The sequence below is a fragment of the Dermacentor variabilis genome, chromosome 9 (assembly GCF_050947875.1).
Source record: "Dermacentor variabilis isolate Ectoservices chromosome 9, ASM5094787v1, whole genome shotgun sequence".
NCBI lineage: Eukaryota > Metazoa > Arthropoda > Arachnida > Ixodida > Ixodidae > Dermacentor > Dermacentor variabilis.
Window position 1 is genome coordinate 91,327,788 of NC_134576.1, and position 24,037 is coordinate 91,351,824.

The 24,037-nt window shown below is 41.9% G+C and overlaps 1 protein-coding gene across 6 annotated transcripts; it reads left to right on the plus strand.

Moving 5' to 3' along the window:
• The first annotated feature begins 2,185 nt into the window (after positions 1 to 2,185).
• Positions 2,186 to 22,084, plus strand: LOC142557122 (uncharacterized). Of its 6 annotated transcripts, none has more exons than XR_012822719.1 (4): positions 2,186 to 2,339; positions 4,552 to 4,712; positions 9,313 to 9,460; positions 11,452 to 12,051. XR_012822719.1 is itself a non-coding variant. In XM_075668756.1 (4 exons), exons 2-3 carry the CDS (start codon positions 4,664 to 4,666, stop codon positions 11,877 to 11,879), a joined length of 477 nt encoding a protein of 158 aa, XP_075524871.1. In that variant the 5' UTR covers positions 2,770 to 3,233; positions 4,552 to 4,663; the 3' UTR covers positions 11,880 to 11,881; positions 22,008 to 22,084. The 6 variants fall into 6 exon arrangements, 2 of the variants coding, with proteins under 2 accessions (XP_075524871.1, XP_075524870.1); XR_012822720.1 differs by lacking the exon at positions 2,186 to 2,339 and adding an exon at positions 2,763 to 3,233 and having other exon boundaries at positions 11,397 to 12,051; XR_012822717.1 differs by lacking the exon at positions 2,186 to 2,339 and adding an exon at positions 2,763 to 3,233.
• Positions 22,085 to 24,037: the final 1,953 nt, after the last annotated feature.

The window sequence follows — 24,037 nt, forward strand, 5'->3', positions numbered from 1 at the left end:
GGGTTACAGAATGGGTGCCATGAGAAGGGAAGTGCAGAAAATTCACAGGCGCAAATTGGAATCGGGTGGCGCAGGACAAAGGTAACTGGCAATTGCAGGGAGAGGCCTTCGTCACCTTCATTCTGCAGTGGATACCTCTTTTTTAAGGTAGTGACTACAGTATGCAACAGTGACGGGGCCCGGTACTTTAACATCTGCAATACAGTGACGGGGCCCGGTACTTTAACATCTACACTACAGTGAGGGGGCCCGACACTTTAATATCTGCACCACTGTAGAGACGAAGAGACGCTAGAGAGACGGGGTCCGGCTCTTTAACCACATTGACATATGACAAAAATACGAACATATATATGGACATGTTGATATAAGAACTGTAATCAAGGTCCCATGACCATAATCGTATATGACAGAAGGTGGAGAATAGCGTTTTTGCGATTTCGCTAAGTTCCATGTTTGGGGCCCTCCTGCATACACGACACATTTTTGTTGCGCATTAATATTTTTTCAGTGATCAATTCTCGATACATCCTGCGTGAAGGTTGAGCTGAAAAGTGGCTTTTTCGTAGCGGGTAGAGAAATGTTTAGGAATTTTTCCCAGAATAAGCAGACAACAAAATAAATATTACTTAGTGTTTTACATAATACGTTGTTAGGCTTACATGAGAAAATACTCAAGCATGAGAAAAAAATATTTTGCATGCAGGAGGGCCCCGGACACGGAACTTTGTGAAATCGCGAAAAATGCATGCTCCATTTCTTGTCACATAAAACGTTTCCCAAGAAAACAAGAGCATTTCATGCAAAGCTAAGGGTTATTCCTTTGTGTCAACATATTCGCCCATCACATATAAAATTCTATAGAAAACAAAATAATGGTAATGGGACTTTGATTAGCGCAATCAGAACACGCCCATATTGAGAAAACTTTGCATAATTTTGAAAATTTCGCACAATTCCGACAAAACCACACCTTACTTTTTGGCGTAGATGTGACAGACACATTTAAAGTGCAGCCACTTCAGGCACGCGTCACACCCAATAGCGTTGTCATGAACTCTTTGTCGACATGCACTACATGTCCACAAACTTCTGAGTAATTGTCGCAGTGAGCGCGGCCCACCCATCATCGGTGAAATAGTTCCGGGTTTCACCTATCTCAACTCTGTCGTCCAGAACTGCTGAAGGAACTTTCTCAGGGGCGACTTTCTTCTTCACCAATCTTGTGTCCCCTGATAGCCTTTGGAGACATGGAACATACCCTCCAAAAACAGCACATAATTTTGGCGGCAAAGCACTACAATCATATTTATTAGCTATAAACCACTGATTTGGTGCCCGTATTCTTGCTTGGCATTCTCTTCTTTGCGGTTCGACAATTTATGTAACTGGTGATAATTTTTATGCATGCTGTAAAAAAATTCATTTTTTTATGTTTTTAATGGGATAATGTGTTGCATTCATCCTCTGCATTGATCCTCCTATGCTTGTACCGAATGTGTATTATATTTCGCATCCGGACCCATCCACTAGCCTTCGGCTATTGCAGGGGTCCAACAGTCTTTTGCGTATGTATGCACTGTAACACCTATGATGATGATAATAAATAAAGAAAGTTTACTGGAATTGAAAGGGAACGGTACAAAGCGCATTAAAAAAACAAAACATGGCATATATGTTGCTTGTGTAGCACCAGAGCTTGTGTAGCACCAGACAATGAATACTGTACTGGATTAAGAAAAAGAAGCAGCGGGTAATTGCTCGCTTAGAAGACCGATAAGCATCCAATGCGATGCAACTTGAGAAATAATGATATTGAAGCTTCGAAGACTGTAGAAGAAAAGAAAAAGAAAACTGATCGAATCCTAGCGATGGCACAGAAGTCTCCGTATACGTCGAAGTCTGTAGATATAACGAATTTATTTTTGAACAGCTCTGATAGTATATACTACATGCAACAATGGTTGCTTGCGTACGGTCAAATGCTCATATACTGCGGCATAAAGCCCACGGCACGGTGCGAAAACGCTCTGCAGCGAAAGCGAAACATGGTGCGCGGACATGCATGCAGACGCGCATCGGTCACCGCGAACCCTTGCGGTCGCTGCATTGAAGCTTCATTCTGTGAAGCTCCATTTGGTTATACAGACGGCCCACTATAATAACATATTTCACATAGTTTTCTCCGCGATTGTTACCTTTAGCGCAAGAAACCGGTTCGGGGGAATCGATCGCGGCGACTGCGCGCAGTGTCCCAGCTTGCCGTACGGAGTATGTAAAGAGATAGCGTCTGTAAACCATTCTGTGCCTTCTGTTTGTCCAAGATTATTATATTAAAGGTAAGATGATACTGTCATTTCAAGAGCACTTGCAAAAAAATGTCCAGGAGAGCTTCGGCGTAGTATGTTTATTTAGCGCCGATGGCAAACCCTATGCGGAGAGCGCCGCGTTATCCCTCGGACTGCGGAAGTGAGGCGCTTCCGACAGATGGCGACTCCGTAAGTCCTCACCCCAATTTTTGTAGTAAACTATGCTCGCCCCCAATACCGGCACCGTTATAAATTCTAATACACTGTAGTTATAGTGACGGCACCTTCGCTACAGTGTTGTTGTTACAGTGCCCCGTCACTGTAGTGCTGATGTTAAAGCGACGGGCCCCGTCACTGTAGTGCTGATGATAAAGTGCCGGGCCCCGTCTCTATAGTGCAGATGTTAAAGTACCGGGCCCCGTTACTGTAGTCACTACCTCAAAAAAAAAAACACACACACGCACATACACACACACAAAACGTTTGTTGCGCTCGCATGCGCTTGCCTTCGCGCGCGGCGTTGGTTCTTTATTCTATGGCCATGGCGTTGGCCGCAAGTCATGCGCACGCGCTTACGGGTGATGATTACTGTTGTATAAGCTGCAGTTGCCGGAAAGCCGCGGGAAGCGGCAACTGTAGCATACTAAGCAGGGAGTGACGTAACTACACTTTTTTATGTAAAAGAATAACCCGCCTAGCAACTGATTTCATTTGTGTTGCAATAGCGCAATGGAAAGGCCACACATAGTTAAGACTCCGAAAAAGCAGCGTGAACAAGATGAGCGGCGACAGGAACAGCAGCGTGAATATGCACAGCGGCGTCGTGCTGTGGCTAGGCAGAACACGGTGGTTCCTGCGGTGGCGTCGTGTTCAGGCTCGGCAGGACCCAGTTAAAGGCTACGTCACATTGGTCTATCGGTTCAGGTGATGCATAGCTTCGCTGGCCAAACACGGTGAAACGGCAGCTGGAAGGCTCTGTGTTTGAGTTTCCGAGTAACAGAATTATGTTTCTCGTATATTCGAATTACAATCCGATGCTATCATGAGTGCAGGTCGTGCATAACACGTACTTTACGCATTTTTCTTACGCATTTTATTCTTAAACATTCGTTTAAGTCAATATTTCGCCTGCACTTGGCGGAGGGCCTAAAAGAATGAGGATATGTGCTGCACTTCGTGACACGTGCGTGCGAGCGTCATGTACGCCGCTTGTAGTCGTGGTAACGCCGGCAACAGCTTCTCTTTTCATCCACTTTGGCAAATTGAACGGAGGCGGATTTTTTTTTTTTTTTTCAGGGATCATTGTCGTGGATTAGAGGCACGCAACTTATTTGTTATGATAAATGGAATGCTCATTAGATTTCGGTGCACAATATTGTCCAATTTTGATCCCATATAAATTGCGAATACGACATTTCCTGTTATAGCCTTGATAAGTAGGAAAGTGTGTAACCAATGCATTTATTCCCGCACTAACGTGCGGAGGCGTAAGCAGCGCGAAAACGAGCCATTTAGCGCACGATAGCAAGTCTCTCGCCTTCCTGCTGTTTTTGTTTATGTTTATAATTAAGGAAGTTGCAGGCGTATGATGTATTTGGCCGGCATACAGCAGAGGCAAATGTAGAAATCTCATCAGCCATGCACAAATGGGCTGATGCTGATAATGATATAAAATCTAACGACATCTCAATGCGTCTCTTTCTTTACCACAAGTGCTGGTAAAGAACATGGGTTTTCATAGATTCTGCATGTGAGAATGGGCTACCTTTTGAGCTCACAAATATATTGCTGCAGATTTATTACAGCTGTAGTGATAAATGTAATAGCTGTGGGTTGGAACACTGGGCTAGCATTAATTCAGTGTTAGGTATTCTAAATCTTATGTTACGCTAACCTTGCAATGTGTGGGCACATTGTCTTTATTTTTTTCCCTGTATGTGCACGTTCAGTCCTGGAAGCGAGGGACGAAGCATAGAAGCGTACGGAAATCAAAGAACCTTTGTTTCTTCTCTGAAGGCTCTTATATATCGTGCCCCAGCCTTTTGTGGTGCCCCCTTATGGCCGCTGTGTGCAACGCTCACAAGTATAGTGACCTCTACATCACCCTCCTCCTTCCCTCCCTCCCATTTTACATATCATGAGGGAGGTCTCTACAAGTCCAAATTGTTGTGGCGGCTTCACTGTACGACTGCTGCGAGTGTGCATTGCCATTTTTTTGCTATGTCTCCTCTGTCCGCAACAGTACTTACTGCAGCTGACACGACTTCAGAAGGGACAAGCCGGGTATGCAGTTGGGCTGGACTCGCTTCTGGTAGTTCTGATCCTCAAGTCCCTTGGTTAGTTTGGGGTACCAGATGTCGACGGTTATCCTGGAGGACACCTCTCTATGGGCGTCTTCACAAGGTAAGACCGTGGATGCTGAGCTGGTAAGAGCATATGACCATGGCAGCCAGTGTGAGTGACCCACACATTGTCTCCTGGCTTCAGTAAAACCAGTGGGCCTGATGCATGAAAGAGATAGTAGTCTGTTGCTTGCCGTGTCTTGGTTGAAAAGTCCTTCTTGAAACCTGCGTGACTGGGCAATGACACACCAGTTGTTCCGGTAGTCTTGGAAGGCGAGTTAGCAGTTTCCTACCCATCAGGGCTTGAGCAGGAGAAGTGCTGTTGTGAACAGGCATGTCACAGTAAGACAGCAAGATGTGGTTGAGGGATCGGGGCTTTTGGAGAGGAGGTCTTTCACCATGCGCTCTGCCTCTCCATTACTCTGGAGGTACCTTTGGCTGCGCATACTCTGCGAAATTGTTGGACATAAACAGCGGTATGTTGTTGGTCTGCACAATGTTCGGGACACCAAAGTGGGCAATGCAGCTCTTGATTGCTGAGATGACTGCCTGAGCCATGGTTGAACGCTTAAAGATCACTTCGAGGAACCAGGAATGATGATCAGGACATAATCACACCCTCTCAATTGGAGCATATCAATGCCAAGGCGCTGCCACGGCCTGTTGGGTATAAGAGTGGGCATCACAGGCGCTGAATGCTACACTCAAGTCTCAGCACATTTAGCACATTAGATCACAAGTGCTCAACATGCATGTTGCAGTTAGGCCACCAAACAGACTTCCTGACCCATGCTTGACAGCGGCACAGTCCTTAGTGCCCCTTGTGTAAGAGAGCGAAGTCTCTCTTGCATGATGCGATGACATTGTAGTGGAAGTGCTATTTCGGTCACGTGCGACGGAAATTGCAGTTGCAGGCAACAACTACCCCCCCCCCCCCCTTCTGTGACTGCCGATCGCTACAATTTTTATCTTATTCATTTACAGGTGCTTTATTGTTTTCTTTCTCCCAGTTGGTAGAGAACACATTAATATGTGTATCTCACTGCCAGTTGTTAGCTGACTGAATGCTGGCCTGCACGCATGCGTAATGTGCTTTTTAGCTTCACGAAAAGGATGCTAGAGGGCACTGAGATACAGTTCGGTCCAACCTTCACTGTTCTAATTACTTTTGTCTGCACATGTACATCAGACTTCGTCATACAGTTTCAAACACTTTGCTTTTTGTTATGTTATGCAAAAGCTACCCACTCTGCTGCCTGCATTTGAATGACTGCAGGTAGTGTGCGAAAGGGACAGACAACCACTCAAAACATGAACCAAGATAACCCCGCTGAGGGAAAGAGTGCCTATCGTATTGGTTAAAATGAGCCATTTTCTTTCTCATTAAACCTGGATTTATATTTTAAATTCTTCACTAAAGGTCATGAAAATTATCCTTGGTGCCCCACACGGCAAAAACATGAAGACGCATAAGAGGCCTGTCACGTGACCTTCTATTAGTGTACGTCGTTCCTGGTCTTTTTTATTAGTAGTAAAATTCAGTACATTTTTTTTTCTGTTATAAGCTTTTCTAACTTACAGTGTGCAGATAGGCCTCTGTTTGTAGTGAGTAGAAAAGTGTAACTGCCTTTGGCTTCATTTTGGATAACTTGGTTTGGCTCGTCTATCGACAGAATAATGCGATGGGGCCAGCCAGCCATGACGTAGGTGTGTAAATGGGAAAAAATGGGGTACAAACATAAGAAAGGTCTGCAGCAACATTGCAAAGCTGTACCAGCTTTTTATTTTTAAAAGTGGTTGAAAAGGTCAAAATGTAGGTGGTTAACCACAGTTGCGCTTTCTCCTGTGAAAGCAGAGCAGTGGACGGCTTTCACAGTTTGCGACACGGGCTATCAGCATTGCTCTCACTTCTAAGCATTTCTGGACAAGGGACTCTTGTATTTTAGAGGCTTATGGATAGAAGCACATGGACATTTGCAAAATATCCATGTGCTTTTGGAAATAACCGCTGCAGGTGTAAAAACTACCGAGGGTGAACTTTGCGTTGCATCATGAAAAACGAGGTCCTTAAAAATCAGTTGTCAGTCCCTTTAATGTGTGTACATAGCATTCATCAACATTACTGTTGAATAAGGATTGTGTCATATAAAGTGTGTGTTTGTGGCCAGCATTTCTTGGTATTCTCTTTAAAGCAACTTTAAAATCTTTTGATAATTTGTGCAAAGCATTCAGGTGTGAATAGCGCTGGCTTGTCCAAATGGCCATGAGTAGATTGGTGCAGAAGTGTGTGTGACAAGCACTGTCTGCATTGGGCCTCATGCTCGATTCCTTCCTTCCTTGTTGTCCTGCCTTTTCTGTTTTAGTTTAGTGGGCATAGGCTTGGGCTGTAGAACTCTTGTAGCACTAGGGAGAGCTTTTGTTTAAACGATGGTTGCCTCTGTTTTCAAAGTGCCGAGTTTTCAGTGTGAATATCTGTTGTGTTTTCATATCCTGGTCAGTCCAAGCCTACCTTACCTATGCCAGACAGCTTCAAAAAGGCATTAACTCGCAGAAATTCCCAGTAGTAATTCTTGAGTGCTTGCTGCCTTGCCCACAAGATATTGCTTATCTGTTAGCTCCACCCATGCCTCAGTTCATGTCCAAACAACACACTTAGGCCCACCATTATCCATGGACAGCTCTTCTACACCTAACATGTTGATGTTCTTTAATGACTGAATCACATTGGGGAGGCTCACTTAACCAGTGTCCACACTACTAAAGCACAAGTTCACCCATATGTGAAGGAACCGTTGCCACAATGTGACATGGATGACAAATTCTGCATTCCAAAAGAAGAAACCTTCTGCCATTGTAAACTGCCTGCGCATTTGACAAGACCTTGAAAACAAAGATGTCGGTAGCTCACAGAAGATTGCCTCTACAGTACCATTGCACCAGCAATGTCCATCTTGATTTTTTCATAGGTTCATTGTAACAAATGGTGACAAAGACCTTCTTACGCAAACACAATCGATGGTCATGTAGACAATTTTGCTTCTTGTGCAACGCATCATTGCAACTAACTATGGGGCTGTTTCCTAGATTTACTGCTGCTTTTTCCCAAAAGCGGCAATATAACTCTCTACAAGAACTATGAGAAACTTGCAAACAGCCATTGTTACCCATCAGAACTACAAGAAACTTGCAAACAGCCACTGCTACCCACCAGAACCACTTTTGAGGACCAAGATGCTCAATGTTGACATCACCTTGACTTCCAATATGCATAAACACAACATAAAAAATACTTTGAGGAAAGCACTTACATAATCAGAAGTCAAAATTCATACATTTTCCGTTCAAAGGAGTTGTAACAAACGCATAAATAAATTAAATTTGTCATGAACAGCAGTGACAAAATAGCGTTTCCTGTCAGGTGCTACAAAGGGTGCAGGGCATTAAGGGGGCCCTCGAACACTTCGTAAGCCATCATTCGGTCACGTGTTGTGTATTAGACATTTGGAGACATAAATGCAACAAGAATGGCAGCATTAGGTGTACACAGTCCAAAGTTATTCAGCCGAGAAATATCAAAGTACAAGAAAAAGAAATGCATGCCCTCAACTAAATTTTGCACGGTCTTCTGTTTGCATTGCTCTCAGCCATTGATGTGACCCCTTGTTGCCAATGGTAAGAGCCCGAAGTGCCTACGTAGTGCAAGTTCGCAATTCATGGTTGTCTAAACGTTCTATGTAAATGCACTCTGCTTACTCCGCTGTGCTGATGACACTGTTACCGTGGTAAAAAGAAAAGTACATATGCGCATTCTTGCACATTGCATGTTTTCCAGTACTGGTCGAGCAACCTGCAACTGAGCACAGTCTCCTTTCTTCAGTTCACCTATAGTTCAATGGCGCAACACGAACAAAAAAAAAAAAACAAATATGCAGCAACATTGATGCACTTAGGTGAGAAACCTGCACCACATCAATTGGCAGTGCACGAAATGGGCCTACCCATTTCGAAGCCAGAGAGAAACTGCAGTGCGCACGCTGAGCTGCGATGGTGAGCAACGATCTCGGTACTGCCACAGCCAATCGCGTGCCCCCCCCCTCTCTCTCTCTTCTTTTTGCATGCGCATGGAGTTGTGTTGGAGGAGTTTTTGGCGTACAGGCAACAGACGGACAGACGGATGAATTGGCTAGCCATATACACTTTCGCTGTAATAAATTTGGAGAGTAGTAACATTCAGTACTTTTGCCCAGACTGCAAGGTCAGTGACAGCAGTTTATGCTCATTTGAGGAGCATTTTTCTTGAGTGTTGAGCAATGTATTCATTAGATGCGACATTACGTTACTGTAAAAAGCCTTCAATCGTCCTCACCCATCGTATTTAATCCACTGAATGAGAGTAGGCAAGAGTATTTCAACCAGGCGCCATTCTGACAAAGACTGGGCCGATAGAAATTTCAGTTAAGAAGAAAGTATTATAAGCTTATGGAAGTAGGTTTTGGCATGATTAAATAATTTTTATTACTAGGTATATGACATCATATTTTATTAATATGTGTAGCACTGTGTCCTTAGCCAGAATATGTTTATGGATACAAAGGGGAAATGTTTGTGTGAATGTGTTATTGTTTGATCTGGCATTGACAGTGGTCTCTGTGCTGTTACAGATGTGTCCATCGGTCAAGTGTTGAAGATGCGCGCTTTGGACTTTGCCAAAAATCCATCTCACCAGCCTCTTGAAAAGCATCCACTTGCTTGCACCATTACATGACATAGCAGTTCGATTCGTTATGGATTTAATTTTGTGGTGGTGATGTGAGTCTGCTTACTGAATGCTGCCTTTGCTTCGTTGGTTTCCAACTAGTGAAGCTGCAAATTTGCTGTCTGGCTTATTAGTCTGTTTAGAATCATGAAAAAAAAAAAGCACAGGTTTATTGCAATGTCTGAAGTTGTAATCATCATGGTAAATAAAGAAAGTCACTGCAGTGTGTAGTACTAGCAGAGACTATAGTTTCATCAATGTAACACGTGGGACGAAATTGTCCGTCTTCACAAATATGTTCAATAGAGTACACATCTGAGTGAATGTATCACTGAGAGAAAATAATTTTGTAAGTAAGTTACCTTCAGCACTCTGTTGCGGCATTTTGCTTTCTCAGTGCTGTGTGATTAAAGTTAACGTGAAAAAGGTGTACAGTGTTTATAACAGACAGATGCACACAGATATAGCCCCATTTATTACTCTGCTAATGCTGACTTCAAGTACATTTGGCTTTTATGTTCCTTACATTCTTCTACTACTGCAGATGCATTACATTATTATGTAGTTTATCCTGTAAACCGTTGTCTACGTTTGTCTCTGTTATTTGTGTTGTAGTTTCAAATCAGTGCATTCATTAAGTTAACATCAACCAACTAGCTTCATTCATTTCTATGTTTGCAGTGCCATATACAAATAAATGATTTCCCTATACACTGGAATGTGGCTGTATTCTCCTCCACCATCAAACGAGGTGCCATTCTCACTGCTATGAATGTTTGTTCTTGCCCTGTCTGTTGTATGCTTTCATGTTCATTCCTTTTGTGTGTTCATTCTCTATATCGATTGTTCCTCTTGCTACGAGGTCGCGGGATCGAATCCCGGCCACGGCGGCCGCATTTCAATGGGGGCGAAATGCGAAAACACCCGTGTACTTAGATTTAGGTGCACGTTAAAGAACCCCAGGTGGTCGAAATTTCCGGAGTCCTCCACTACGGCGTGCCTCGTAATCATAAAGTGGTTTTGGCACATAAAACCCCATAATTTAATTTTGTTCCTCTTGCTGTGCTGCATGGTTTAACTACTGTGATGCCTAAAAAGTGGTAGTGTCTGTGACCAAAACATGTTAGTCTGTCACCAAAGCATGGGTCCTGGTTGGCATGGGCCTGTGGAGTGCATTTGTTGATGTGCACCTGGGCCTACTACTTTTGAGCTTAGGTTGGGCTTGGACATCAAGTCGGGCCCATAAGAGGCCTGACATGTTATTTGCAACTCTGCAAAACTGGAGACTAAAAATTATGCAGGAACCATTGACGATGATTGTCATAGTGAATAGCCAGAAGCAGAAGGTGAATGAACGAGCAAACAATAGTTGCAACCCCCCTTTACCACACATACCCCATATTTCAGGCCCAGGCCACGTATGGGCCTGGCTATCTTAAATTGCTTGGCCAGGCTCGAGCCCTAAAAAGACATCCCATGCAGTGCTCTAAAACGATCATGAAATGTTTCACAGTGCACTAATGGAGCAAAAGAATCCTTAGCTTTATGCACAGAAATGGGGCTGTATTCACTTCAACCTAAAAATGTGGTCCCATTCTAACCTGTAAAAATGCTGTTTATTCTCTTTCTTACATTTTCATTTTGTTTCCTATTAATTTCCTTCATTCGTATTCATATCTTATTTCGAATGTTTCATGTGCTCAAATATCAGTTGATGCTTTTGTTGTGCTGCATTGTATAACTTTGCAATGAGAGTATGTAACACTTAGTTAAGTAGGTGAGTGCACTTTGCAGTGTTGCACTACGAAGTAATTTAATTATTTAAGCATAATGTAAAAATTGCATGCCCAGTCTGACCGCCTGTATTGTTAGTACAGGTTTATGTGGTTATCTATAGAAAATTGTGTGAGACCTGCACAGAATCAGTGCACCACATATGTTGACTAAAGTGTGGCAATCTCTTTTTCATTGCATGATGTACAACACCAGCTCCATCAAGTATGTGAGACATTGTCTTGCCTTCCCGTGCTCCCTGACTATACAGATTCCTTGCCATCTGGATCCCCAGCACAGTATCACTCGCTCGGGCCCCTGGAGCCACACCGGTCGCTTCTGGACGTGTATGGCTGGATGCTTTCCTGCCGGCTGTGCACTTACAAAACCGAGAACAGGACCACCATGAAAAGTCACCTGCGCATTCACACAGGCGAGCGCCCCTTCAAGTGTCACCTCTGCCCGAGCGACTTCACTCACAATTGGCACCTGAAAGAGCACCTGCGGACCCACACTGGAGAGCGCCCCTACCGTTGCCAGCTGTGCCCGGAAGCGTTCACTCAGAGTGTCCACCTGTCACGCCATGTGCGCTGCCACACGGTGGAGCGTCGCTTCCCCTGCGCGCACTGCAGTGCGTCCTTTTCGCGGGAAGACCATCTCAACAAACACATGTCCTGTCATGCGGAGAAGAAGACCTAGAGGTCAGGAGCTTGCAATTTTTTTGTATTATTGGTATTATTGGTATTTGGTATTATTGCAAATTTGTATTATTTTTGAAGTGTTTGTGTACAAGGACTGTGCAGACAGCATGTATTAGCAAGGAGAGATGATTAATAAAAGAAGCCGGATAAACTATTTCAGCAAATTGTGACTTGCTTTCTTTGTCAGTTTGAAGATAAGCGATGTCAAGCACCACTTCCTCAACTCATATATGTGTGTATATATATATATATATATATATATATATATATATATATATATATTTTTTTTCCATGCATGCGAAAATCGGGCTTTAACCTCAACTGAGCACACCAGCCTGAACACGGCACATATGAATTTTATGGCCAAGCATGTTCACGCTGTTGAGCAGCAGTAACACGCAACACAAGAAAACTTTCTTCACGCTCATCTAGTCTTGCAGTTGTAATTACGAAGGTGTTTCCTACTTGCATTGTCTTATGAAAGTTTTTATGCACCAGGAAGCAGGGTACAAAGTGTCCTGCTCCCTGTATGTTGCACTGCATTTCTTTTATTTTTTAATATGCTTAAAACGATATTAATGCTCTTTCTGCATTTCCTGCAACTTAAGTGCAAATATTCCTCCTAATGAACTGCATGAAATGTACCTTTCAACTTTGCAGGACTCCCTGAGAAAATTTAACACATCCTGGTATTTTATGTGCAATGCCTGTATGGTTCACTTGGCACACATGAAGCACTCGCCTCACTACATTAAATCATTTGTCTCTCGGAAATAAAACCGAGACCATAACTCCCCTTCTGTGTCGTCTGTGTCAGACAAAGCCAGCTTTGTCGTCTGCATGTCAGGCCAGCCAGCTTGGACGCATGTCGGAGAAAAGCCGGTGCTGACACATGAATTAAGAAAATCGAATAATGTATTGCATATATTTTTAAACCAACCAACAAAGCTACATTTTTGACCTTGAACATGAGGCTTTTTGCAATAAGATTGAACTCAGCAGTTCTCTTTCAGGTGATCGGCTAAACATTCAAAGCTTCAAATAGTCTTAGGCTATACTTTGTCAATCAGGCTACCATTCTATTTTTATTTTTGGGCCTTCTGTATTTTTCTGCGCTCTAAAAAAAAAAAAGGAAAATTCACACTTTTACTTGCTTTTCCCGTGTCAAAAGCATTCGAATTATTTAAATATTTGGAAAATTCAGTCTTTTGGCAGTCAAGCTACTACACTGTTTTGCCATACACACCATCTGAATGTCTGGATCATACAACATGCCTTTGAAAGAAAATGTTGATTGATGCCTTCTATCCCAGCTGGGCAGGAAAAATAAATTGTCACCAAAGTGCTTGAAAATGTTTTGAAAGAGAAATAAACACAGAGGGGAAGTTTCAACTTCAACAAACATGTTCAAATTTTTTCAGATATATGTGTGATGTTTGGAAAAACACTGATTTGGCGTGGAATGATCCAACTGCAGACTATGAGGTTGCACACTTTTTCCTATTAATTAATTAATTAAGTAAGTACAGGCTTAACCATTGTTGCAGCTATAACATTCTGAAGCTGTTCACAAGCTTAAATACGTAAATTAAGCACTGTTTGTTCTTGAGCTTAAAATGTCCAGCATCGGAATTACGGTTGGGTGCAAGCAGACCCCATAACATTGGTTGGCATTTACTCATCAAGGCATGCGCAAGTGGGCACTGGTACTTTGAACAGCTGTGAGTTATATTTTATAATGTCATGCATAGACAATATGTAGAGCTGGTACACAATCTTGACACTGTGTAGTGGTCGTTGGCTCTGGCCGGAACCAGCTGCCGAGATGTGTGAACATGCAGACTGGTGAACAAGGCACTGCGCAGGGTTACTGGTGTCACATGGTTCATGTGAAATAATGGCAGCATCATATGTTTCTCAGACTTACTGGAAAATGCACAAAGGTTCTCATGAGGTAGCATACCACAGCTATTGGGTTGCTATGTGGATTCCACAGCACTGAAAGATTCACAGCGTACTGGGTAGCCATGATTATGCTTTGAAATGCCACGACTTTTCTTTTTTTTTTCACATCAGTTGCAACAAGACCTTATGAAGCAAGGAAATTTAATAAATGTATGTAAGCACTTTTGTGCAGATTCTGAGAGATTTAGCTGCTATTAGTCACCGTTAGCCACACTCCTGCTGGTGTATGACTGCGATCTGTCATTCACGATCAAAAATAGAATGGAAAGATCCAGCAGTCCTTTGCAATCTGTGCAGCCAAGACCAGTTTTCGTCATTGCTTCTGTTATCATTCCTTTGGTCATATCACTGGTGTTCGTGGGTTGTTGACTCTGGGCTGCGAAGTCTATGCAATTTTTTTCCCTCTCACTTTCACCTAATTTTGTTTACTTGCCTTCTATGTGTGGCGATTTTAGTCTGTCAATAGTGCATGGCCTGCCTAGCCAAGAAAATACTAACTGATGGCATGAAGCTGGATGAAAGTTTCTGAACTCTAGCTGTTCTGCATTACCATATTTTCCGGTCTGTAAGTCGCAGCTTCGTAAGTTTCAACCCCCCTTCCCTCAAAATGGCAGTATTTCCTGAAAAAAAAAAAATACATATATAACTCACACTGGTGTATAAGATGCACCTGTTCATTTGACAAGCGATTTAAAAACTTGTTGAGGATCAGGTCAAGAGAAAGTGTGACAAAAATACATGCTTGCACCGGCCCCTGCCTCTGCATGCATCCCGCAGTAGGCAGTGCTGACACGCGTGCAAGCGCGTTCCAACGTCTAGGCAATACTTTTCAGAAGTATTTTATACCAATTGCATGAACAATGCTATTGATTAGCTTACGTGACTGCGTTTATTCAAAGCCATCGAAATAATCCTCCTCCGAGTCGCTTACAAACAATACAGCTACTTCAGGTTGGACTTCGTGCTTATATTTATTTCAAACCTTCAAATTTTTAAAGATCTCTTTAACAAAATTAAGGCCCTAAATCAAGATTTCGCTTCCAACAGTCACCAGAATTTAACTTTCTCTCTCAAGTGCAACAGATTTCATTAAAATGACTCCAAGGGTTATATCAGAAAAATGCTTTTGCATTTTACATGTAGTTGAATAGGCCGCGTCATAGTTGGGCCGGAGCTCTTAGCCTTACAATCAGGCCCTGAAGACTAATTCATGTTCAATGGGCATTTGCCTAACATGTCTTGTAAAACGTCTTGTTTTTTTCCTGTTGTGTAGACTGAATAGGCTGTAATACTATCAAGGTCTTTTCCTGAGCAACCCTGTAAGTTTACTTTGTCACTATACAGCTTTATTGCAACATGACCTGTGTACTTTCTACATTTTGTCAATGCGTGATGGGTGTAGCCAAGCTTGTACATTAAACATAGACTAACTGTGCCTTCCATCCTGCTGTACGTTCAGTCATCATGCAGTCACACATAAGATACTTACATAGTGTCCTGGATAGATTTATAGCCATAGTAGTCCATTAGAGGAAATTTTGCAGCTGCAAAAATCTTTCACTAGTGACTCACAAGCAAGAAATAGCAGGTGATGTATGGATGCCTTGCAAGTTAAACAACAACATTTTGCCTGCTATTATAGTGTTTAGTAGAACAAGGGGGAATCTTTGGCCAATATCGTGGCGTCTATACTGAATACTAATCTGTCCGAAGTAACACATGCATGAAGCACTGAAATATGTGCATTTTCACTTGCAATGGTGATACCATGAAATGCATTTTTTAATTTAATTAGCTTACATCGGTTTAGTGAAATATAGGTCATTTAGGATTTTTATGAAAGTAGAGAAGTCAAGATTTGTTATGGTAGATAAGGCCTGATATAGTGATTCTTTTCAATGTCCTTCAACATTGCAGTTATTGTTACATGATTGTGCCAGCATGTTAGCAATGCACGGCCTTACACTTGTTATCTTGAATATCATGGTTTTCAGAGAAAACAATTCAATCAACTTAAGGGGCTGCAGCTACTGCTCAAAGATTTGACGTTTCTGGATCCATCAAAAAGTGTCATCTGGCTTTGAGTACACGATACCTTCTTGCATTGTATATAATGTCCCACTTATGAACTTGGTTCATTGAATGGCATTTGTTTTCACTAGGCACATTAGTGAAATTTGTTGTTGCTGTAGCACTGAAAACTGTACCTGGAATGACTCTTCCACTTTTTTTCTCTAATATTTGAGAGGTCAGTATTGTTTACATTATTTTAGCAAAAACATGTCATATATTGTCGTTTGAGGATGCCATGAATGTATAGTTCTCATGATGAGTTTGTAGCAACATTTATATGGCTTCATTCTAGCCTCTACTGTATTGTACATTTTTGAAATGGTACTGAAATGGGCCTTTCTAGTTGTGTTTTATACCATCTACTGACTGTCCTGTCTTTTAACTGCATTATTGTTTTAGGTTGCCAAATTACGACAAGTGCCTGTATATTCTGAATGAAAGCCACATTGGGTGGTGCTCCATTATCTGAGGTTGTCTTCAAGAGAGCCTTGTTGACATTTACGTAAGCCTCTATGTCATCCATGTAATTTCTTGAGGTCATTTTATTACTTACGAACAATTTCTTGAACACTGTTTCATGTTGCTTAACACTGAATCTAGAGAACAAACATAGCAAACACATATTGTAAGGGAATCTATTTTCTAATTTTTTATTTTACATGTGCATTGACTTGAAGGCAACTTCAGTGATCATAGTTTAAACAAAAGGTAAAAAAAAATTCCTCCTTCAAGCAAGTAAAATGGCTCTCTGCTGCTGTCACTCATGTTAGAGAAAGAAAGCAACAGCACAACTGGCAAAAGTAGTCTAACCAGATAATTTTGATGTATCAGACAAATAAAAGCTGCTTATAAGTTGCACGACTTCTTAGAAGAAAATGATCAAATATATGCAGCTTATTATGCACTAATTTTCACTCACTTTCACAGAGAGGCGTTAAATTGGTTTAAATATTAAGAAAAATGAGCCAGAATCTGGTCATCAGCATTTACTTCTCTTCGGTAACCTGTACAGGTAGTGTCATTTGAGTTTCACTTCTGATTTCTAAATAGCGCTAGTGATCCAAATTTTCTCCAGTCCACGCCACATGAGATATTGCCTTGTGATTCGACTTCTAACTCCACAACTATGTGTTCAATTTATCAGTTCAGATGTCTTGAGGGCCATCAAGCTAAATCTAGCTGAAAATTGACTGAACAACCTGGCAAGCTATTCATAGGAAGTGACAAATATGAATCCACCTATACTAGACAGTACTGTCCAGTCTGGTCTATATATTTCCTTGTGCCTCATGTGTTGTTATAGATGCTGTTCCCAAATCCATTAATCTGTATAGATTATCAATTCAATGGTAGCACACTTGTTGAGGCGTAGATGAACAATATAATGCACATACACATATGTGTGTATACTTCAAAGGAAGAGGTCCGGGCACCGACCAAAATGGTTTAAAATAGATATTTATGTTTCATCATTGCATCATCCCGACCAGACGGGCTTCCGTCATATTCTCGACTTCATACATGTGTGTGTCTGCGATTTATAGTTTGTCTGTCTCGGCAAGTGTACTGCTGTTTAACCAATAATAGCTAAGCAACTAGCCCACCAATACTCCTGGGCAAGCTCATGTATGGATTACTTCCGTGTACCATTTGTACATATAATTTTTATTCCATTGTAAACAGCACGAGAACGTTCTCATACAGTTTGCAATAGTATAAATATTACAGTATGTAGAAATTATCCATGTAGAAATTACCATTATCCATGGACAGCTTTTCTACACCTAACATGTTGCGAGGGAAGCACATCGGGGAGCCTTACTCCACCAGTGTCCGCACTACTAAAGCACAAGTTCACCCATATCCAAAGGAACCGTTGCTACAACATGGATGACGAGTTCTACATTCCAAAAGAAGAAACCTTCTGCCATTGTAAGCTGTTTGTGGACTTGACAAGACTTCAGAAACTGTGACATCATGCGCCAACACAGAAGATTGCCTCCTCGGATTCATGGCACCAGCAATGATCTTGATTTTTTTCATAGGGTCAGTGTAACAAATGATGGGAAGCGCTTCACATGCAAGCACAACCAATAGTCATTTGGACAATTTTGCTTCTTGCTCAGTGCATCAGTGCAACCAACCGCAGGGCTGTATTCCAGATTTACTGCTTCTTTTTCGCAGACCCGACAGTGTAACTGTCTACAAGAACTACACAAACTTGCAACAGCCAGTGCTACTCACCAGAACCACTTTTGGGGGCCAAGATGCTAATTATTGACATCACCTTGACTTGGAAAATACACAAACACAACATCAAAAAGCTCGCATAATGTGCTGTCAAGGTTGAGTGTGAAGAGGAAACGCGAGGAAAGCAGAAAGGAAGATGTGGAAGGGAAGATGAAACCAAGCATTTGTTGGGAAGGTCTCCTGCCTCTTTCTTCATTACAATTTCGTTAATTGCTTGTTTGGCTGTTTATTTATTTTTCATTTGCATATTTATTTGAATAATACTGCCGTCTACATTTTGGAAGCTCAGACGTGAGTGGTTACATAATATAACAAGATTGTATACACTTTCCCATCAAGGGAGTAATGACATATTTATAAAATAAATATTTCATGACCAGCAGTGACAAAATAGCATTGATGCGGTTACATTTCCTTTTCAGAAAGGTGCGATAATGGGTACAGAGCAATAAATGTGTCCTCAAACCTTTTTTAAGCCACCATTCTTCGGTCAAGAGTTGTGGAGATTAACATTTGGAGACATAAATGCAACAAGAATAGCAGCGTTAGGTGTAGACAGTCTGAAGTTATTCAGCTGAGAAATTTCAAAATACAAGAAAAAAAATGCATGCCCTCAACTAAATTTTGCGCAGCTGCAACTTTGTTTCTAACCAATTGTGGAGGAGCAAGTGATAATGTTGACGATTCTGGTGAGCGTCACTGGGCGATGATGTGATTGGCAGCAACGTAAAAATTTGTGTGCATGATTAACATATTAAATATTTTTATATTTGTGCTTTGACCTACAGAAAAGCATCTCCAACCATCTGTCTACGCAACCTGCAACAGAAAGGCAGTGGTTTGAGAAGTGTTCCGAGGGCCCCACTAAAACAAGAAACAAAAAGAGCAGTAATACATGAAATAAAATGTGCAACTACAATGCAGGTGAAAATAATCCAGGAGCAGTTGAGTAGGCCTTGCTGGCCCGTCTAACCACTTGTAAACTAGGATGAGAAAGTGCCAGTCTGCCCTTATGTCTTAACCGGTCATGCCCTCAGTGCTAACCTATGTCTTATTTCAGCATGCAGCACATGTTAAAACGTCAAATGTTAGGTGTACTGGTATTTTCTAATGGCTGTTGTTATGTTGTTGTTATATATGTTTGGATTTTCCCTGGTTTGTGTTGTGTTATAGTTTGGAACGCAAGGGATAACGCCAGCTTGGCTGGATGTAGAGCACCTTCCAGAAGGCATTGTGTGCAAGTTTAATCAAGCATTCGAATAGGTTGTACCTGGTGTTGCAGTCCTGTGCATTACAAGTGCACCTTGTTCTTTTGAATTTTTTGACAAATAAGGTAATCACGGAAGTCCTAATTAAAACCACTTTGGACAGTAGTGACCCTTAGTACTTTTGACCATACTGTAAAGTCAGCGGCAGCAGTTTGTTCTGGTTTGAGGACCATTTTTCTGGAGTGTTGAGCAAAGTATTCACTAGAAATCACATTAGGTTACTGTAAAAAAGCCTTCAACCGTTCTGACCTGTGACACATTTAATCCACATAATGAGAGTTGGCCAGAGTGTTTTGAGGAGAAGCCATTGCGATGGAGGCTGTAGGCAGACAGAAATTTGTGTTCAGAAAAAAAAAATGTATTCTAGCCTTATGAAGTATGTTTGGCATGATTAAATAATTTTTATTACTAGGTATATGACATCATATTTTATTAATATGTGTAGCACTGTGTCCTTAGCCAGAATATATTTATGGATACAAAGGGGAAATGTTTGTGTGAGTGTGTTATTGTTTGATCTGGCATTGACAGTGGTCTCTGTGCTGTTACAGATGTGTCCATCGGTCGAGTGTTCAAGATGTGTGCTTCAGACGTTGCCAGAAATCCATCTTACTAGCTTCTTAGAAGGCATCCACTTGCTTGCACTGTTACATGACATAGCAGTTTGATTCATAATGGATTTAATGTTGGTGTGGTGATGTCACTGTGTCTACTGAATGCTGCCTCTGCTTTGTTGGTTTTCAACTAGTGAAGCTGCAAATTTGCTGACTCGCTTATTAGTCTGTTTGGAATCATGAAAAGAAAGCACAGGGTTATTGCAGTGTCTGAAGTTGTAATCATTGCGGCAAATAAAATATAGCACTGCAGTGTATAGTACTAGTAGAGACCATAGTTTCGTCAATGTAACACTTCGGATGGAACTGCGCCTGTATTCACAGATCTGTTGAATGAAGTGCACTTCTGTGTAACTGAGAGAAACTAAATTCTAGGTAAGTTATCTTCAGCACTCTGTGGTAGCATTTTGCTTTCTCAGAGTAGTGCAGTTAAAATTGACATGAAAAATGTGTACAGTGTTTACAACTAAAACACATATGCACACAGACATAGCCCCATTTATTACTCTGCTAATGTTGATTTCAAGTACGTTTGACTTTTGTGTTCCTGACATTCTTGTACTACTGCAGATGCATTACTTTATTATGTGCTTTGTCTTGGAACCTTTTGTGTCCATGTTTGTCTCTGTTATTTGTGTTGTAATTTCAAATCAGTGCATTCATAAAATTAACATCAACCAATTAGCTTCATTTATTTCTATGTTTGCAGTGCCACGTACAAATAAACAATGATTTCTTTAATGCACAGAAATGTGGCCCCATTCTCCTCCACCATCAAACGAGGGGCCATTCCCACCTATGAATATTTGTTCTTGCCATGTCTGTTGTATTCTTTCATGTTCATTTCTTTCTATACATTCCTTCTCTATATGAGCTGTTCCTCTTGCTGTGCTGAATGGTATAAGTACTGTGATGCCTAAAAAGTGGTAGCGTCTCTTACCAAACCATGCAAGTCTGTAACCAAAGCATGGGTCCTTGTTGGCACGGGCCTGTGCAGTGCATTTGTTGATGTGCACCCAGGCCCATTACTTTTGAGCTTGGGTTGGGCTTGGACCTCAGTCTGGCCTGTAATAGGCACGGCATGCTATTTGCAACTCCACAATACTGGAGACTAGAAATTATGCAGAAACCATTGTTGATGATTTTCAATATAAGTAAATAACTCAAAGCAAAGGGCAAATGAACGAGCAAGCAACAATCGAAGCCCCCCCCCCCCCGCCCCCCTCCCCCCCCCATTGCCACACATACCCTTTATTTCAAGCCTAGGCGACATACAGGCATGGTTTAGCATCACTGGGCTAGGCTCAATTCATTAAAAATGGCCCATGCAGTGCTCTGAAATGATCAGCAAATATGCCTACAGTGTACTAATGGAGCAAAAGAATCCTTAGCTTTATGCACAGAAATGTGGCTGTATTCACTTCCACCTGCAAATGTGGTCCCATTCTAATCCATAAAAATGCTGTTGCTTCTTTTTCTTACATTTTCATTTTGTTTCCTTTTAATTTCCTTCATTCATATTCATATTTTATTTTGAATGCTTAATGTGTTCAAATATCAGTTGATGCTTTTGTTGTGCTGCATTGTATAACTTTGCAGTGAGAGTATGTAACACTTAGTTAAGTAGGTGAGTGCACATTGCTGTGATACACATACAAAATAATTCAATCATTTAAGCATAATATAAAAATTGCATGCCATATCTAACCGCCATGTATTGTGAGCAGAGGTTCATATGTAATAAGGATGGTTATGAATAGGAAGTTGTGTTAGACGTGTACAGAATCCGTACGCTGTTGTCATGACAGTAATACGTGGGTTGGGTAGTACAAGGTAATCACGAATTTTGCCTGAAGTGTGGCAGTCCCTCTTTATTGCTAGATGTACCACTCCAGCTCAATCAAGTATGTGACACATTGTTCATCTTGCCTTCCCTTGCTCCCTGTGACAATGCAGATTCCTTGCCAGCAGGGTACCCGGCGCTGTATCGCTCGCTCGGGCAACTGGAGCAGCACCGGTCACTTTTGGACGCGTATGGCTCGATGCTTTCCTGCCGATTGTGCAGTTACAAGACCGAAAACAAGTCCAGCATGAAACAACACCTGCACATACACACAGGCGAGCGCCCCTTCAAGTGCCACCTCTGCCCAAACACATTTGCTCAAAATTGGCACTTGAAAGCGCATGCGCGCTGCCACACTGGCAAGCGTCCCTACTAGTGCCACCTGTGCTCGGAAGCATTCACGCAGAGTACCCACATGACACGGCATCCTTGCAACCACATTGGAGAGCGTCACTTTTGCTGCGTGCACTGCAATGCATTCTTTTTGCGGAATGATCACCTCACCAGGCACTTCTCCTGTCACATAGGGAAGAAGACATAGAGGTGGGCAGCTTTCAGTTTTTTTTTTGTTGATCAAGTGATTGATTTTCATAGAATTAAGTGATTAGGTAAGTATTTCTGGCTCCCTGAAGTTTCTTGTAAGACTACCAAAAGGGAAGTTTAATGCAAATTTTTAATTAATGTAACTTCACACCTATGCCTGAATATTGAAGGCTTGGTTTACTTTGAAGGTGGATTGCCTAAAATGTACTCAGGACTGTGTAAATAAGTTTCTTGAAACCGCAGATGATGTAAAAGGTAGTAAAAAGAAAAACAAGTGTACAAGTAAAACCAGGACACAGTACCATGTCCTAAATTTCTTGTCTTTTCTGTAAATTTATCCATACATCGATGGCACAGTTTGCGCTTGACATAATTGTGAATCCTAGTTCAAGTGCCAATGTTCTTATAACAACTATTATCTATTAATACTGGGTTATTCCACACGAAATCAACCATTGTGTTTTTCAACTGTCGCAGATATAGTGGAAAAAACTTACACATTTATGAAGTTAGAAACTCATTCGCCACATTTATATTACTGATCAATATATTTCTAGCATTCTGGTTTACAATTGTTGTTGTCCAGCTGAAGTAGAAGGCACTAATGAACATTTTTTTTTTCAAAGGCGTGGTGTATGATCGAAACATTCAGAAAGTGTTTGCCACGACAATGAAACGGTGTGACTGACAAAATGTCGAACTTTTCAAGTATTTCAAGTTTGCCTGTATTGACACGTGTTGTGCTACCATCGGCCCACTTGTACTGCAAACCACACATGAGCATGCCTGACTGTGTGTGTTCATTACAATACCAACAAACACTGTTTAAACATTGTTTGATGGTCGATTGTCCTATGCGGACATGCCAGGCAGACTGTCGTGTCGGATTTTGGAACCGACTTCTTTTTCGAAGTAGTCGTCCTCATTTCTCGACCGCTGTAAAAGTGCGTGCGTCTGTCGCATGCCGCTGAGCACTCCGACACCTCGTAGCCGGTGCTTCCCTTCGTTCTCAGCCCTTCCTCTTCGGCCCTTGCATCAGTGACTGCCAACACTACACACATGCTGTTAGTTTCCAAAGTGGCTTTCAGCTTGCAGAACACTAAGAATCCATTTCTAAATATGTGTAACCATACCAGCATGATTGAAATTGGTTCAACACAGTCCCCTGCATCGTACAGCAACGAGCCTTGCACGCCACTGCTGCAGTGGTCTTTCCACGAAGTGCGAATAGGGTTTGTGTCTGTGTGGTACGCCTGTGTACTGAGATTTAGGTGCACGTTAAGGAACCTCTCAGGTGGTCCAGCTTTTTGGAGTCCCCACTATGGCGTGCCTCATAATCGGATCGTGATTCTGGCATGGACAACCCCACAATATTTTTTTTTTTAATTCAATCTGTAATGTAAAGATCCACACAAATGAAGGTTGGGGTCAGATTTATTTTGGCCACTTGTGGAATCTTAGAAGACCGCTTGCTTGTAGCCCTTGTCTACAAGTAGGCAAACCCAGCGGCGCAGCATCTCCAATTGAGCATCCCACGCCAGGTGCTCCTCGGTGAAAAGATCAAGTGACATACACATTTTCTTGTGGCGCATGTATTGGA

What these genes read in the sequence shown, in the direction of transcription:
- LOC142557122 (XM_075668756.1), top strand. Translation starts at nt 4,664, where the DNA reads ATGTCGACGGTTATCCTGGAGGACACCTCTCTATGGGCGTCTTCACAA. An exon ending in TCTATGGGCGTCTTCACAAG is followed by an intron (nt 4,713 to 11,451) that starts GTAAGACCGTGG and finishes CTGACTATACAG; the next exon opens with ATTCCTTGCCATCTGGATCC.